The sequence below is a fragment of the Nilaparvata lugens genome, chromosome 3 (genome assembly GCF_014356525.2).
Source record: "Nilaparvata lugens isolate BPH chromosome 3, ASM1435652v1, whole genome shotgun sequence".
Lineage (NCBI taxonomy): Eukaryota > Metazoa > Arthropoda > Insecta > Hemiptera > Delphacidae > Nilaparvata > Nilaparvata lugens.
Genome location: NC_052506.1, coordinates 70,888,147 through 70,906,851, shown reverse-complemented (window position 1 = coordinate 70,906,851; position 18,705 = coordinate 70,888,147). Strand labels below are relative to the sequence as shown.

The 18,705-nt window shown below is 35.7% G+C and overlaps 3 protein-coding genes across 7 annotated transcripts in view; 2 read left to right on the top strand and 1 right to left on the bottom strand.

Moving 5' to 3' along the window:
- Positions 1–1,594: 1,594 nt before the first annotated feature.
- LOC120350555 lies at positions 1,595–8,762 on the bottom strand. Of its 4 annotated transcripts, none has more exons than XM_039424438.1 (2): positions 8,567–8,762; positions 1,595–7,231 (listed from the first exon to the last, which is right to left on the bottom strand). In XM_039424438.1, exon 2 carries the CDS (start codon positions 7,082–7,084, stop codon positions 1,658–1,660), a length of 5,427 nt encoding a protein of 1,808 aa, XP_039280372.1. In that variant the 5' UTR covers positions 7,085–7,231; positions 8,567–8,762; the 3' UTR covers positions 1,595–1,657. The 4 variants fall into 4 exon arrangements, with proteins under 4 accessions (XP_039280372.1, XP_039280373.1, XP_039280374.1 ...); XM_039424439.1 differs by lacking the exon at positions 8,567–8,762 and having other exon boundaries at positions 1,595–4,992; positions 5,713–7,365; XM_039424440.1 differs by lacking the exon at positions 8,567–8,762 and having other exon boundaries at positions 1,595–4,992; positions 7,105–7,120.
- A 406-nt stretch (positions 8,763–9,168) lies between these two features.
- LOC120348830 (kinesin-like protein KIF18A) overlaps positions 9,169–18,705 on the top strand; it is a 29,690-nt gene continuing 20,153 nt past the window's right edge. For both annotated transcript variants that reach the window (XM_039424436.1, XM_039424435.1), the window contains exons 1-2: positions 9,169–9,512; positions 11,633–11,811. In XM_039424436.1, the coding sequence (XP_039280370.1) occupies positions 11,795–11,811 (17 nt within the window). In that variant the 5' untranslated portion in view covers positions 9,169–9,512; positions 11,633–11,794. The remainder of the gene's footprint in view (positions 9,513–11,632; positions 11,812–18,705) is intronic.
- Positions 14,926–17,323, top strand: LOC120350554. Its single transcript, XM_039424437.1, has 2 exons — positions 14,926–15,561; positions 16,737–17,323. Exons 1-2 carry the CDS (start codon positions 15,211–15,213, stop codon positions 17,250–17,252), a joined length of 867 nt encoding a protein of 288 aa, XP_039280371.1. The 5' UTR covers positions 14,926–15,210; the 3' UTR covers positions 17,253–17,323.

Below are 18,705 nucleotides of genomic sequence, written 5' to 3'. Positions count from 1 at the left end.
GAATACAACTCGTCCTACCAAAACAATAGGTAATGTGAATAATTGCAAAATCAAGTAGTGAATAATTGTTATTTTTATTGTTGAATTAATTGTGATGTAAGTTTCAAAATACATAAGTTGAATGTGATGCCAATTGTAAAGACTTTCAAATTGTAAAGAAACAAGATTCAAAAAATAAAATGATTTTGTATTCAAAATTTTGAATATTATTCAATGTCCTGAAATGACAAACTCTTTGATTGCCTTTGTAGGCACAGCTCATAAGTAAGATAAATCTATATAAGTAAATGAACAATAGCAGTATGAATGATAATGAATGAATGAAAATAGATAAATGAATGAATAAGAATGGATGATATTACAAATTTATGATGAATATACAATTACTCAACCTGAGTATCTTGAGGATGTCGAAAGCTGTCGAAGATTGTAGGCATTTGTAAGAAATGCTCCGGCAATGGAAATCATCATCACCATACCGGCCAGAGAGTGGGAGGGTATACGTAACCCCAAAGTGGAATGCTAAATTGCACAGTCGACCAAGTGAGTGGGAGGGTATATGGAACCCCAAAGTGGATGCAATTTCGACTGTCAATAGAGACTGCAGACCTTTATCGGTAGATTCGATCGTAGGTAGAATTGTAGAACAGATTCGGTAGCAGATTGATTCGAGAGATGTAGAGAGATTGATTGAGTTTCCCAAAATCCAAACTGTGGACAGAGGAAAAGAAAATACCCTACGGTAAGAAAATATGTTGACTGTAGCAACAGCGCTCTGAACTACACAGAGTTCAGAGTACAAAGAGTTTGAAAACAAGAATATGAAATAAAGATTTGTAGAAACATCAAGCAATCTTGATGATCTTGGATTTTGCAGAAATGCAAATAATTGAATGCTCTTGAAACGTAATGTCCGAACAAAGACAAAATCGGAATAGCAACTTGACAAGTAGATCACTGAGAATTCAATGGAATCAAAATGCTAAATTGACATTTTTTAAAAAAGATTGAAATAGATGAACAATGTAAAATTGGAAAGAGCTTTAAACTAAATTCTAAAAATTGAGTTCAGAAAAGCGTGTTCAAATGGAAAGTGAGGTTACACCTACCAGAAGTTTGAGATTCAAACACAATCCGTGAAGACATACAAGTTGTTTGATTGAATTAGGCCAATATTTATCGCAAATATGCCAATGAAACATGAAAGTATTGAATATTCAGCTGGAATAAATTCAAATTCGAAAATTGAAAACAAGAGTTGGCCAATTTTTACATTTTGGAATCGAGTTGAAACAAAGAAGCAGCACACCAGCGCCACGGCAAGCCGAGTGGAGCAAAACCTACCTACAACGATTTCCGCAAGTGAGAAATGCAAGAATAAAGATACAAAACACAAATATTATTCAAAAGCAAGTGAAAAAGGACAAATTTGAAATTAATCAAATAATACTAGACAACAAATTGAAATTATTACAAAGATACAAATATTGAAAACAATGCAGACTAAATCTGCCAAACGTTGGCTATACTGGCAACGCGCTAAGTTCAAAAATCAAGGATGATGCAAATTGAGTTTTAACATAGACTGGGCCCCGTTTTGCAATTAGAAGAATTGTAAAACAAAGAAGAAAGAAAAAATATGTTAAAGAGATTTGCATCATTCGCTATCATCTAATGGCAAAGGTGCAACACTAGCAATAGAACGTTTGAAAACACCAGAATCAGTTAGAACCTGGATGACTCTAACCTTGTCATCGGAGCCAGGGAAAACCTCTGTAATACGTCCAAGCTTCCAGAGTGTTGGTGGTGTCCCAGGATCCTTCAATAGCACAAGAGTGCCAACTTGAAGATTGGGTGATGAAGAAGACCATTTATGTCTTTTCTGAAGAGTAACTAAATATTCTTCAGACCATTGTTGCCAAAATTCCTTTGTGACTTCAGCAAGTCTATTCCAACGTGCAAGAAAATTCACATGTTTGAATTTCTGCTTATGAGAAGGCAAAGCATTGAGTGGGCGCGCAATGAGAAAATGCCCAGGTGACAAAAATTGAAGATCAAGAGGGTCCTCAGACAATGGAACAATAGGTGAAGAATTCAAAATAGCTTCAACTTGTGCAGAAAGAGTACACATTTCTTCAAAATTCCAAATATGTTTGAAAGCAATAATTTTATATATACTCTTGAAATTTCTTATTCCTCTCTCCCACAGACCACCATGATGAGGAGCTCTTGGGGGAATGAAATTCCATTGAATGTGCAAAGATGCAGCTGAATTTTGAAGTATTTGTTGATTGCTAGGCAAGTTGAGGAAGTCACCTAACTCTTTGAGATCATTATTTGCACCCACAAAAGTGGTAGCATTGTCTGAATATATATTCCTTGGAATACCTCGTCTTGAGATGAAACGGGTGAGAGCAGCCAGAAAGACTGAAGTGGACAGCTCTGATACTACTTCTATATGTACAGCACGAGTTATCTTGCAAATGAAAAATGCAAAATAGGCTTTACCAAATGTCCGTGACTTTGGACCACCAATACGGAGACTAAAAGGTCCAGCATAGTCTAGACCAACATTCATGAATGGAAAATCAATATTTACATGCACAGAGGGCAATTGACCCATCAATTGTGCAGCTTGAGTATGAGTGAAACGAAAACACTTGATACACTTTCGCAGAACATTCTTAACAGTACGCCTTGTTGATGGTATCCAGAACCGTTGTCTGATTGCAGCCATGGTTGCTTGCACACCAGCATGACACAATTTGTTATGATGATAAAAAATCAGTGCCTTGGTGAATTTGTGATTGGCAGGAAGCAATATCTGATGCTTGAAATCAAAATCAATATTAGCATTAGCTAAACGTCCTCCTACTCTTATGAGGCCATCAGAGTGAATGAACAAAGACAAAGAATGAAACTTACTGGAGGCATTCAACTCATCATTTGCACGTAAAATTTCCAACTCCTTGTGGAATGCTTCAGCTTGAATGGCCTTCAATAGATGAATTTCAGCATCTTCAATTTCATCAACTGAAAGGGCGTCAGTACGGCGATCAGCAACTTTCTGACGAATGTTATGTAAAAAACGCAGAACATAAGCAGTGACACGAATAATTTTAAAACTATTGGAAACACGTTCAGAAATAATGGATAAAGGTGAAACAACTGCAGTATTTACAAGAACTGTATTGGGAGCTAGAATAGCTACATGAGAAGAGAATGACCTCCAACTATCAGTTGGATCAGCCAACCATGGGGGACCATGCCACCAGAGTTTGTTGTTTGCTAATTCACTAGGAATCATGCCACGAGAAATTAAATCAGCTGGATTGTGAGATGATTTCACATAGTTCCAGACATACTGTGAGGTAGATTCTTGGATTTCACCTACTCTCAATGAAACAAAAATTGACTTTCTGTCAGGAGGAGACTGCAACCACTTGCAGACAATTTGAGAATCTGACCAGAGAAAAACACCTGAAATAGTCAAATCAAGAGAATTCAAAGCACTTACAACTTTGTTAATGAGTCGTGATAATACTAAGGCACCACAAAGTTCCAAATTTGGAATGGAGACAGGCTTGAGAGGTGCAACACGTGATTTTCCACAAAGAAGATGAGTTTGAACAACATTATTTTGGATGGTGCGTACATACACACAAGCTCCATAAGCAGTAGCGCTAGAATCAGAAAAACCATGAAGTTCAACTATGGAACATTGATCTTTTGATACTACACAACGTGGTATTGAAATGCTTGAAATTTTGGATAGTTCTTGTATGATCTGCAACCACTTCAGTAGCATGTCATTGGGCAGACTATCATCCCAATCAATTTTTGCAAGCCATAAATTTTGAAATAAGATTTTTGGAAGGATTATGATGGGACTAATGATTCCAAGTGGATCAAAAGTTGAAGCAATAACTGACAGAAACTCACGCTTTGTGAATGAAGTCTTTTCAGAAATTTTATCAATGTTAGAACAGATGGATAGACTATCAGAATTGGAATTCCACAGTAAACCTAGAGCTTTGGTTATTCCATTATCAGGATCTGAAATTGGTTTAACAATGGAAGTTTCTAGCAAATTGGATGGTAGTGAATTCAGTAACTCAGGGGAATTGGACATCCACTTCCTTAATTCAAAACATCCTTTATTCAAAGTGGTGAGCAATTGATGTGACAATTCCATGGCTTGTTCCAATGTAGATGCACCAGAGATTAGGTCATCAACATAAAATTCTTGATGAATTGAATGATACAATGGAGAATCAGGTGTTGATTCAAGTTCAGCAAGTAAATTCAAGGTTCTAGTGCTGAGATAAGATGCACAAGCTGTCCCATAAGTAACTGTGGCCAATTGGTATTCTTGAAGAGGTTTTGAAGTATCATCTCTCCAAAAAATACGATGCAAATTACGATCAGAAGGATCTAAAAGAATTTGGCGGTACATTTTAGTTATGTCCGCGATGAAAGCAAATGGTCGCATACGAAATCGTAGGACAATGTCAAAAAGGTCTGACTGAACAACAGGACCCTTGAAGATAACATCATTGAGAGAAATTCCGGTTGATGTTTTGGCGCTAGCATCAAACACAACTCTTGTTTTGGTTGTAGTGGAGTCGGGCTTGAAGACAGCGTGATGTGGAATATAATAGACTTGTTCCTCAGGGGCTGGTGGCGGTACAGGGTGCATGTGACCTAAATCTTCATATTCCTGCATAAATTCAACATATTGAGGTTTGAGCTCAGGTTCTTTAAGAAATCTTTTTTCCAATGAATGGAAACGTTTCATAGCTTGAGTCCTTGAATGACCAAGGGTGGCAAATGAATCCTTGCGAGGTAAGGACACTTGGAAACGACCATCTTCATGCCTGATGGTATTTTCTTTGTAGTGTGCTTCAACCCTAGCACACTCAGGAGAGACAGGAATAACTGAAGAGACTTCTTCCAGCTTCCAGAAGGTTTCCAACTGATTGGAGACTTCAGCTGTGGAGACAAAATTGGTAACAAATTGATTAGATGATTTTTTGAGTGACACTGATTTAGGTAATTGACAAGAGCCAAAAACAATCCAGCCAAGTTTTGTATTTTGTAGGATTGGAACATCAGGTGACACAATAATTTGATTGCCAGTCATGATTGCGGCATAAACGTCAATACCCAATAGGATATCAATTTTCTTAGATTTATGAAAATTTGGATCTGCAAGTCGAATATTGCTTGGAATCTTGTAATAGTTAAGATCAATTGTGACACGAGGAATACATGAGGCAAATTTCTCAACAACAATACATTCTTGTTGCGTTGACCAAGTATGATCAGATGATTTTATTAATACTGAGTGAACAACTGTAGATTTGGCTTGCATACTGGACACTCCATTAATCAGATTAGTTACATGACGAGAAGGAAGAGCTAATCTATCAGCCAACTCTTGAGTGATGAGTGAACAATCACTTCCTGTGTCCATTAAAGCATTACATGCAATTAATTCACCATTTGAACTAACAACCAGAACCTCTGCGGTAGGTAATACTTGAACTGATGACTTATTATTAGAAATGATGGATGAAGCAGCATGTGAAACAACTGTTGTTTCTGAATTATCAGATTGTGAACTAACTGAATTTGATGCTGAAGATGAATGGGCACTAGAAACGGTGCACTCATTCTGAGACTGAATCACATTAGAAACAACATTCTTACCTCCTGAATTGCTAGTAAAGGAATCATGTAGAACAGTGTGATGTCGCTTATCACATTTTTGGCATCTCTTTGAAGAGCAGTTGTGATTGTCAGTGTAAGGATTAAGGCAATTGAAACACAACCCTTTCCTTTTGATTGCATCATAACGTTGATTGATGGGAATCTTTGAAAAATTGACACATTTGAAAATCCCATGAGATCGATCATTGCAAAATTGACAGGATACTGATGGCTGAAAATTATTCAGAGTATTATTTTGAGCAAAAGGACGAGTATTTTGCCTAACATTGGGTGCATTTGAAGTAGCTTGAGTAAAAACCTTTTGATTAGTTGGTGGATTTGAGGGGCTATGAGATGAAATAGCATCCATTACCTTACATTGATTTTCAAGAAATTCCCACAGTTTATCCATAGTAGGGATTTCATTTATTTCAATGCGTTTTTCCCATTCGCGCAAGATATTAGAGTCAAGTTGAGAAGTGATTTTTTGCATGTAAAGTAAATCTTTAATTTGAACATCCAATTTGAGCGCTTCTAAAGCATTAATGTGACATTTACAGTGATCAATGAAAGCTCTAAGAGATTTGGAACAATTTTTCTTGAGTGCTGGGGGTGATTCAATACCTTGAATGTGGGTACTTGCAATTAATCTGGGGTTATTGTACCTCTGTGTAAGCAGATTCCATGCAAGCTCAAAGTTTCCATTCCCTGGAGGAATATTCTGAATGTGTGCAAGGGCTTCACCACTGAGAGCTTTGCGCAAATAATACAGCTTTGTAGCTGGAGCCAAAGTTTGGTTTTCAATAACCATATTGGAAAAGGTATCACAGAATTCAAGCCATGAATCAAAGGAACCTGAAAATTCTGGTAATGGTACCATTGGTAATTGTAGACCTTGATAAATAGGCATAGTGGGTTGCAAAGGCAGAGAATTGACATTATTAGCAGTCACTGAAGCAGATGGCGATTGATTTGTGTTGATTACACTATCATGATCTACAGACCCCGGTGATTTGGGAACTGGAGAGGAGTTTGGTGACTGATGTTCCATTGCCGGTGCTTGAAATGTAGCAACTTGCTGCTGTGAATCATAATTTTTCAAAATTGTATTTACATTAGCAATTAACATTAAAAATTTTTCTGTGACAATTTGATGTTCATTGTCATCAATGTCATCTGAATCAAATTCCAGGCTTATCTCTTCATAACGCTGCTCAAAGTTGAGCAATTTAGTTTTGACTGCTAGTAGTTTTTGAAAATCATTTTCATCATTGATTTTAAAATTGAAATATTCAGTATAAAGCCAAGATAGATTTTTAATGATGCCACTTCTCACAGTGAGAAGGCTGTTTCGTTTGCCTTTAGGAGGCATATTGAAAATTGGAACGATACCTCAATTGAAAATGTTCGACCTCCTCTTACACTGGATGGCTACTGGTGTTGTATCCAATTGTTGGGAACAATGACATAAGTGCTTGGTTGAATGTATCAGTATGAGCAACTCCATACAAATATTACCCTTGAACATACAGAAATAAACACTATGAATAAAAGTATAAGACAATAATCATTACACAATTGATGTAAAATAATGAATAAGAATAAATGTATTTTCTAAGCATATGTCAATATGAAATATCCGGACCGGAGACGGCCAAACTTAAAATGATAAATATGCGCCTGATATCTATCAAAATAACTTTTCTGGTAGCAAAATTAATAGAGGACCAGGTAGGCTGAGTCCTGAATACAACTCGTCCTACCAAAACAATAGGTAATGCGAATAATTGCAAAATCAAGTAGTGAATAATTGTTATTTTTATTGTTGAATTAATTGTGATGTAAGTTTCAAAATACATAAGTTGAATGTGATGCCAATTGTGAAGACTTTCAAATTGTAAAGAAACAAATTCAAAAAATAAAATGATTTTGTATTCAAAATTTTGAATATTATTCAATGTCCTGAAATGACAAACTCTTTGATTGCCTTTGTAGGCACAGCTCATAAGTAAGATAAATCTATATAAGTAAATGAACAATAGCAGTATGAATGATAATGAATGAATGAAAATAGATAAATGAATGAATAAGAATGGATGATATTACAAATTTATGATGAATATACAATTACTCAACCTGAGTATCTTGAGGATGTCGAAAGCTGTCGAAGATTGTAGGCATTTGTAAGAAATGCTCCGGCAATGGAAATCATCATCACCATACCGGCCAGAGAGTGGGAGGGTATATGTAACCCCAAAGTGGAATGCTAAATTGCACAGTCGACCAAGTGAGTGGGAGGGTATATGGAACCCCAAAGTGGATGCAATTTCGACTGTCAATAGAGACTGCAGACCTTTATCGGTAGATTCGATCGTAGGTAGAATTGTAGAACAGATTCGGTAGCAGATTGATTCGAGAGATGTAGAGAGATTGATTGAGTTTCCCAAAATCCAAACTGTGGACAGAGGAAAAGAAAATACCCTACGGTAAGAAAATATGTTGACTGTAGCAACAGCGCTCTGAACTACACAGAGTTCAGAGTACAAAGAGTTTGAAAACAAGAATATGAAATAAAGATTTGTAGAAACATCAAGCAATCTTGATGATCTTGGATTTTTGCAGAAATGCAAATAATTGAATGCTCTTGAAATGTAATGTCCGAACAAAGACAAAATCGGAATAGCAACTTGACAAGTAGATCACTGAGAATTCAATGGAATCAAAATGCTAAATTGACATTTTTTAAAAAAGATTGAAATAGATGAACAATGTAAAATTGGAAAGAGCTTTAAACTAAATTCTAAAAATTGAGTTCAGAAAAGCGTGTTCAAATGGAAAGTGAGGTTACACCTACCAGAAGTTTGAGATTCAAACACAATCCGTGAAGACATACAAGTTGTTTGATTGAATTAGGCCAATATTTATCGCAAATATGCCAATGAAACATGAAAGTATTGAATATTCAGCTGGAATAAATTCAAATTCGAAAATTGAAAACAAGAGTTGGCCAATTTTACATTTTGGAATCGAGTTGAAACAAAGAAGCAGCACACCAGTGCCACGGCAAGCCGAGTGGAGCAAAACCTACCTACAACGATTTCCGCAAGTGAGAAATGCAAGAATAAAGATAGAAGAATAGCGATTCCGATTCTTTGCATTAATTAATTATTTTTCTACACTGTCAAAAACATAATTGGCATCGTTGTGGACCTAGAGAAGAATAGAACCACCGGCTTTGTCGAATGATAGACAAGGATAGCAAAACCAAAGTTGATCAAATACCGTCATTATAACGTGGACCTCACTATATCTTTCAGTTCTGCCATTATAACGTGTACCTTATTATAGACAAATTGAAATCTCGCAGTATTGAGGCAGCTGATGACGTCACTTTGGCTAGGATTTAGCTGGTCTTGGCCAGGTGAACCAACATATCAATATGGCACTGAAATGTTTGAAATGAAAATGAACCAACGGTTCTCCGTTGAAAAGTTTGTGGTTGATATTGTTTCTTTTACATTTTACTGTGATTTTACTGCTTTTAACATTACTTTCTGATTTTGACAATAATATAACTATTGAGCTAGTTAAAGATAGAATTCATTGGCTCATTTTTGATGTTTTTCTAGTATTTTCTGTTGTAAAGTTGTAGGCTTAAATTTTTTTAAGAATAATTGGCATGTTTTCGTATGTCAAGTTTCAAACATTTTATTGTTAAAACTTGTAGTATGTTTTACTGATAAACTTGTATTGTTTTTTATAAAAAAGAGTTTTGCAACACCACATTAGCAAGTTAGTTGGTAAGTATAATATTATTTAAACCTTTTATTTATTCTATTTCTTATAGTTTACTTATAAGTTACCTGTAGCCTATTTATTTTTTTAAGTTACCCATTATATTGCCTTGTTTTCCTACTTTCAATAAAGTTATCTATAGTATTATGACACAAACTGGTACACTGGTATCTAAGTTTATAAGTTATAACAAAGGTATAATAAACAAATTCGGAGCTCAATTTGAAAGATGTTCATTGTATTCAGAAGTCTTCTACCAAGTACTTACCGTACTTATTGTACTCTACTTGTTAGTTATTTAGGTAGTAGAAAAATATAACTTTTGCGTAGAGTAGGTACCTACTTACCTATATGTTACTTACTTATCCTTATGGTTCAAATTGTTGATGAAAATTACTTGCAGTCCTACAGTAGACTAACTTAATCGAAATAGTACGCTATGTTCGAGAAAGATACCAGTTTTCTATTTGTTCCTATAATTCAGGAAGGGTAAATAAATTCAACACTACCTATGACTATACAACAGCCGAAACCAAAATACTTTTCATTTGAAAAAAACTGTGCTACCTAGAAACACAAAAAATTTTTTAGATTGGTTATAATTTTTAGATAAGAATATGGAATAATGCATTGAAACGATCAATTGAAAATCCCGTAAACGTAGTAGGTAGACCTACTTAAGATAGGTAGGTAATTTACTGTAATGTACAGAATATATTTTTACTGTATATACAGAATTTACAGTGTATATTTTTGGCTTCAAAATTTTCTGAAATAGGCTAACTTAATTTATTCAAAGTGCGGTGATATTAAGTGCAATATTTGATTATAATTTGGCATTTTAAACATTATAAATTCAAAATTTCGAGCTCATATATATTCTTGGACAGAAATTGAACTTTAACTTTCCTTAGTAATGAACATAACCGATTTTTTCGGACATTTTATTATTTATCAAAATTTGGGAACAGAGTAGTTTTGGGCTATGCCTGTTTTTCTATCCCGATCATATCCATTATGATTTGTAATTGTATGAAAAAATAAATAAATAGTGTAAAATTTAAATACGGTACATACTTAATGGGTTAAACATATTTTAAGACAATCAGATCTTTTGTTTTCTTGTTCATTTAACTTTCTGAATCGTAGTGGAAGCTTTAATCTCATCTATTTCAATTTTCTAAGCAATACCTTCAAATAATTAACTTACTCTACTGAAATATACCATTTTTTATGCATTGAAAAAAGGGTATCTTTATGGGTAAGAAGGGTTCAAACATGCGGCAGGTTCAGGTTGTTGTCCGTCGAAAGAATTATAATGCAAAGTATAACAGTTCATTTTGTGGATACTATATCTTGTCTTCACTGCTATATAAGAGGAGCAACATTACAACGCTACTTAGGAGAGAGCAAGTGCACTCCTACAATACTCGGAGGAAAAATTTGGATGTGCCTCGCTGTCGTTTGTAGAAGGTGAAGGACTGTATCCTTGTGCTGGCGCTGAGGATGTTTAACCACTTGCCAGAGCGGGTGAGGGCGCGTCCGGTGCTGAACGTCTTCAGGTCTTCCTCGTCCAAGTAGCAGATTGAAAAGAGTCTATATAATATTAGTGACTTGTTAATGAAGTTACTTGTGATCTGTGACCCTGCCATCATGATCAAGTAAATTGTGGTCTGTTCGACCAGTATTTTTTTCTTCAAGTTGAAGTATACGTATACTGACTGACGCGATCTATCCAGCAACGGCCTGGTCTTTGATCGAGAAATTGGATATGGATATCGCAGTAGAATAGATCTGACAAGCTAAAGTAAACGGAGTTATCACTCGGTATGATGCATATTTAATTTTCATATTAGAAATTAGGAGTCAAAATCTGAGTTCCTTTGAATTAATTTTCAACTATTATTTTTATTGAAGAATGTTCTTGTTGATCCGTATTTTGCTAGAATACTGTCCTAATTTGAATATTCATGTTACCGCATGTATTATGTTTTTGGTAATGGTTTTATGGAGTTCTTGCAAAGAAAGAGAGTGAAAACTAATCTTAATTTTTATAGATTTCTACAGATGATACTAAGTTGCACCAATAATAATCATAATCAAATTATTTATCTCTTCGTTTAAGGATTTAAGAAATGGCGACCAAGAGAAATGCTCAAGCCGAACTTCCCACGGCTAAAAAAAGGAAATTCGGAAATGTCGTCAATTCAGCAGGCTCACAACAATCATCCAATGAAACCACTGCTATGAGAGTGTATGTGCGTGTCAGGCCACCAAATACAAAGAAATGAGTGAAATGTACAGGTAAGTTTTGATTTTGTCCATTATGTTGTTCCACAATAAGACTCCATTCATGTACATTAAATAATACCTGTAACATACTATGTACATAAGAATCTATAAGGTCGAAGGAGCGAGTCAAAAAAATGCATTGTTATCGATTTCTGATCCATCCTGAAAGTTTCAAGTCTCTTGCTAGTCGGGAACAGGATAAAAACTGTAGTACGTTGCAGACGGACTGACAAGAACGAAAGTAACAGAGTGTCCACTGGGCGGCAAAATCGGGAAAACCGAGAATTGTACGTGAATTTCATTTGGGCGGGAATTTTGTCGAGATACGGGAATTTTTTTGACACTTCCGTCAACCAGCCACTTTGCTAATTCTATATTAAGGGCAGAGTTTGTTTTTTATATTATTCGGAATACAGTATACAGTTATCATCGTATAATGGTGCTACATTTTGATGTAAAACATGCTGCTTTACTGTTGATATTGTTATTTAAGAAGATTCTTTTTTTTTCAAATGACCACCCTTCTGAGTAACACATAACCACCCACCCCCCGCTTATATATTTTTACATATTTATGGCTGGGACACACATAACCGCACCGAGCCCGCGCCGCTGTATGGCCGAGTGTCGGACGTACTACGGCGAGTGAGAAAAAAAATGCTTACAAACGTGTAGAAACACATACTACCGCACCGTCACCGTGTCTGTTGCCCGCGCCGTCACCGACTAGTTCAGTTTACTTTTTGACGGTGACGGTGCGGGCTCGTTTGACATAGAGAGTGAAAAAATTATTGAAGAGATACGGAATTTTCCAGTTTTGTACGATCAAAGTTATGAGAAATATGGTTGGACGGAGAAATAAGTTAAAAAGTATAACCAAATAATAAGTTAAGCCAAAGGAATTATAGACGTAATATAATAAAATAAACAACAAGTATGAAAGAAGGAACCCGTGACTGTGTCTTAAATTTACAATTTAAAACTAATTACGCTTAGATACATAAGGCAGAAGATAACAATTTTATTTCTGATATATATTCACGATACATGAATGATTGTGGTATTGTTATGCACCGAAATATATATCAGCACTATGATTCCCATCTTCTGTGTCTACAGGTAACTAGTTTAAAATTGAAAAATATAAATTTAAATCGGATGTAACAATTAATTGTGTTATACTGGGTGCGGCAGGAAGGGTGGATGTTTTTAGAACAGATAGTATTCTAATTTGGGTAGTCGGATTGGGCCAGCTGAAGTGAACATGTGTTCGGTAGATCATACCATTTTTTCTAGTCATTCGGCATCACGGTTTCGTGGAATGTGCAACATCGTGTGTTTACTTACGACAGTTTTGTCCGTAATAATGAGAGTATCATTACAGTTCAGCGCGAGTTTCGTCGTCATTTCAATCTTGCGATAAATGAAAATGTACCCACTCGTAACACCATTTTACGTTTGGTAAAATCATTTCGTTCAGTAGGAACAGTAATGAATAAACGACCACCAGGGGCTCATCGCACTGTACGCACTCCACAAAATGTGGAAAGAGTTCGGCAAGCCTCCGTAGTCCTAATCGATCTGCTAGGAGACATTCTTCTGAACTGAACATCAGTGATCGGTCAGTAATGCGTATTTTACATAAAGATCTAGGATTTCATCCCTACAAAATGACCATGGTTCAACAATTGAATCCTGGCGATTATGTAAAGCGGCTGAATTTTGCTCGAGAAATGGAGGCCATATTTGACCAAAATGAAAACATCATTTTGTTTACGACAGATGAAGCACATTTTCATTCGAATGGTACCGTTAATCAGCAGAACTATCGTTATTGCTCAGATGAAAATCCAAAATTAATGCATGAGAGACCATTACACAGTCCCAAGGTGACAGTTTGGTGTGCTGTGAGCAGTATATTTGTTATTGGTCTTTACTTTTTTGAAGACGACAACGGGAGCACTGTAACTGTAACCTCAGAACGTTATGGACAGATGTTCACTTAATTCTTCCTTCCTGAATTAAGAAGGAAACGTATTCCTATCCGGCAAGTATGGTTTCAGCAGGACGGGGCGACAGCTCACACAGCAAGAAATTCAATGGAAGCAATTCGGGCTGTTTTTCGTGGTCGCATCATTGATTGGCCTCCTCGTTCTCCAGACCTGTCCATGTGCGACTACTTCTTGTGGGGTTTCCTGAAGTCACGTGTTTATCAGCATAAACCACGTACACTTCAAGAACTAAAGGGAGCAATTCTTGAGGAAGTCGAACAAATTGGCAGGGCAATGTTAGAAAGAGTACAATCCACTTCCGAGAGCGGCTTGTAAAGTGCATTGCTGAAAACGGCCGTCACCTGTCAGATATTGTTTTCAAACATGAATTTTCTAAAATTGTATAATAATGTGAATATTGTTCTGTAAATAAATGTTTTTTTATGCATAGGTAACGACTTATTACTTTTTTGAAAACCGTTCATCCTTTCTGCCGCACCTTGTATTATTAACAATAGTTTAACACATTCAGAAATCAGACCACAGTAGCACTACAGAACTGAGACACTGCTGTCGCTCGGCTGTCGCACGGATATGTGTGTTCTACCACCATCACCGTGTTACGGGCGTAGCTCGGCCGTACCTCTGCACGGGCTCGGTGCGGTTATGTGTGTCCCGACCTTAATCATGTGTTTTAACCGGCGGGGTAAACGGGAAACAGGTGAAATCTACGGGGACTTTACGGGAATTTCCGAGAAAAGTCTGATTAAGTAAAGTGAAATAATATGTTATTTGCAGTAACTGCAATTGTAATGAGAATGCACCTTTAGAAAGGTTTTTAATAACTTGAACGAGACTATATTGAATATAACTATTATTCTACACCTGGGCTCGAATGAAAAGTGTAAATGAGCCTTTGAGAGGAAAAGTGGTGTAAGTCACTTTTCTTGTTAAACCCAGCTAAAAGCTGTTCTGGATTCTTGTAGCCTCATTAATTTTCATCTTTTGGAAAAGTGGTTCAAGTCAATATCATATGATAACATTGATTTAGATGGCAGTGAAAAAACGTGGAAAATAGAACAGCTGATATTGTTGCAGACAATAGTGGTGTATAAAGGTGCAGATCCACCGCAGTGCAGCACAGTGCGCAACAGTGTGGTGCACAGTGCTGCACAAAAATGTCTCTCTGGTGTAGCATGGTACTACAAACACGCACAATGTTCGCGCACTCTGCCTGGCTGTGCGCGTACAATTTGTGCAGCACTTGTCTTGATGGTGGGAGAACATCGTGTTCGTCAACATTGTTGCGCACTTCATTTTAGCTTCTGCTACCGGAGCGAAAACATTTTGTGCGTAACCTGTGTTTCTGTCTGACCGTTCAATTTTTACTTTTCTATATTGTGATATTCCTCTTTAAAAAATGGAATGGACAAATGAAAAAATTATCAGTTTCATTAATGAAATAGAGATGAGGCCAGTCATGTGGGATGTGTGTCATGTGGACTATAAAAATAGAAATAAAAAACATGACGCAATGAATAAGATTAGTGAAATTTTCAAGTGTGACACAACAGAGGTTCTGCGGAAATGGAAGATAATATTGGCACAGTTTCGACGGGAGAAACAAAAAATTAAAGCTTCAAAACGTATGGGTTCTGCAGCTTCTGAAGTGTACATCCCAAAGTGGTTCGGATCTCAACACTTGGAATTTTTAAACGACAGAGATGAGCCCAATGAAAGCATAAACACACTAGACGACATAAATGATCAGGTGAGCTACATTTTCATGTATGAATAATACAAAATTGACATCACATAAATTTATTATTATTATAATTTAGTATTAAGAAATTAATTTATTATTAATAACAGACTATCTCTTTTTTAATGACTTTATTGATAATAAGCTCATTATCATAAAAATATTATTTTTTCATTTATAATTTCTATTTTATCTATACAAAAATCTTGCTAAGAATAACTTCTCAAATAAAAATATAAAACTTAAAATTATTATTAATTAGTTGACATACAATGTTTGAATGACATCAATGTCTGCTACTATAAACATTAAGTACAAGTACACTTTTGTTGGATTACGCAACAGTTTCTTGGCATGACAGCATTCCTATATCTGATTTAAAATAGTTTGCAAATTCTTCCCTGATTTCTTTAGCATCACTTCTTAATCTACGACTCATTTGTGGTAATGAATATAAATTTCCCATTGGGGTGTTATCTAATCTCCATGATCCTGGATTGGTTTCAAGTGTATTCAGATTTTTGTTATCAAACGAACCATTCGGACAGTACAGTGTAGATGACGTTCGCGACTTTATCAGAAAATTATGTAGATGAACACATGTCAACGTTATAATTTGAGCTTTTTCGTTATCCAGTAACATAGGTTTTCTTAAAACTCGAAATACGGAGGACATTATTCCAAAAACATTTCAACTATTCTCCTCGCTCTGCTTAGACGATAGTTGAAAACTCTTTCTTTACTTCCCAAGTTGTGTTTTCCAGCATAAGGTTTCATCACATTTATGTCTAATGCAAAAGCATCGTCGGCCAGAATCACGTGGGGCATTGGTTTATTTCTCCCTGGTAAATTGCAAGGCGGTGGTAAATTTAATTGTTCCTGTCGCAGTTTATTGTACAAAGTGCTATTACTAAAAATACCCTCATCTGAAATTCTTCCTTTGCATCCTACATCCACATACATAAAAGAATATTTGGCGTCAACTAATGCAAAAAGTACAATACTAAACTGCGATTTGTAATTGAAAAGTCACTTCCACTATTTCTCGGTGCTTGGATGACAACATGTTTTCCATCTATTGCGCCCAGGCAGTTAGGAAAATTCCATAAATCGTTGAATCCACGTTCCACCTCCATCCATTCATCTTTTGTATTAGGTAACTGAAACAATTTTTTCATTTTCAGTTAACTGAAATGCAACAACAAGGTGGAGAAGAACTGTTTACTGAAAATGAACAAGTGGCAAAGGAATCTGTTGATACCTCACTACAATCAATCAATCTACCAATCAAGCGTTCTACAGCTAAAAGACAGCGACTACACAACAAAAACGATGCAATGGTATCAGAAGCCTATGAAGTCATGAAAGGGATGCAAGAAAAACTTGACCGTACAAATAATGACGCGATACAAGTTTTTTCTACTGGTGTCGCAGCTAAATTGCGGCAAATTCCAAATGATCGCATAAAACTTCTAGTGCAAAGAGATATCGACAACTTATTGTATGATGCAATACTTGGCATTGGAAAGTATCATACTACACCAATGCCATCACCATATTCGGGGAGCCATCATACCGTGACAAGTATTTCTCCATCTTCACGGTCCAATGAGTTATATTCGACAGCTAACCCAAATGATACAAGGGTGGACCATCAAAGCACGGAATATTCTGTAGACGATTCGTGGTACATGAAGTAATTTACAAATTTACATTGAAAGTTACATAAAATTTGTATTATAATTTTTTTATAATAAATCAACATTTTTTATTACTTATTTTTTATTTTATTGTGTTAGAGGCGAGAGGTAATAACATGCATCACAAAACGTTACTTGTTATTGTGAAGTTGTGGTGGGTGTTAATAGAAATATTGCACTCACAGGAGTTAATATCGTTATCGAAAGTAAGATTGAACAAAAAATTCGAAATGAAAATTAATATTGAATATATTATAATTATTATGATTATATTGTTATAATAAAATATCTATTTTATAATATAATTTGAAGAGCACACAGGGAAAAATGTAGGATGCGTGTTATTCCCCCTCCCCACCCCTCACCTTAAATCTTAATTATTGGGTAATTGTACAAACTTACCTTTATTACTTCTTTCAACGTAGAGATTAAAGCATAACACACCTCGGGAACAATACGAGTTATCAGTTGTCTAGACACTTTAAACAAATACATCAAGCTTACGAAAGAATCACCAGTAGCTAGATATCTCAATGTTATGGCGAGTCTCAATTGCTCTGAAACACATTGTCTATAATTTGTGTCTCTTTTAGCAATAATTGGTCCAATTTTTCCCAAAAGGTACTCAAAATCATGACAAGAAATTCGTGTAAAATTTTTAAAGCCACTCAAAGGATCAATTTTTAATTCTTCAACAAATTCTTTTGTTGACTCACGATTTTTCAGGAAAGGCCGCACCCACACTCGCGGTTTTGCTCTATTTTTTTCAATAAATTACCCAAAACTATACAAACGGCAGAACAAATTAAAACATCCTCCTCCAGACTCGACATGGTGGATACTGATTCGAAATTTGTTAGCAACTGCAAGCTCCACAGAATTAAATGTGCTGCACATTTTCTTCGCGCACTTGTGTCTGTCACAAAATGTGCGCTACTTTTACTGTAGGTGGAGCAGGGTCTAATAAAATGTTTTCAAAACGACTGTTGTGCGAAGAAATGTTCGCGCACACCATGTTCCGCACACAAGAGCATCTGACTTACTTCACTCTCTCATAAGGTTTTATCAGAAGTCAGTGTTGATCAAGGCTTCCATAAATTTATCAAATAATCGATATTGAAACTTATTTCAATTTATTCAAATTCAAATAAATTTTATCTATGAGTGATTCTAGTTCTACGCCATCAATCCTCCAGGATTCTGGATCAGAATTCATACCAACAGATGAATCAGGTAAAGTTATTAGCCATAACCTACAAATTATTTCTATAGTCCTTATGTGTTTATTTTTCTCTATAATATTTCAAATTTTTGATGCTACATTCCACTTGATTTGTTTCTAATCTAAATTATTCACTTCAAAAATGAAATGGGAAAAATATTTGGAATTTAACTTATGGTAACTCAATTACTTGCCTACAATATTAGCTCCATTTTACTGAAACTTTGCCAA

Coding starts and splice junctions, on each gene's coding strand:
- LOC120350555 (XM_039424438.1), bottom strand. CDS start 7,084: ATGCCTCCTAAAGGCAAACGAAACAGCCTTCTCACTGTGAGAAGTGGC.
- LOC120350554 (XM_039424437.1), top strand. CDS start 15,211: ATGGAATGGACAAATGAAAAAATTATCAGTTTCATTAATGAAATAGAG. Junction 15,562..16,736: donor TAGACGACATAAATGATCAG/GTGAGCTACATT, acceptor TTTCATTTTCAG/TTAACTGAAATGCAACAACA.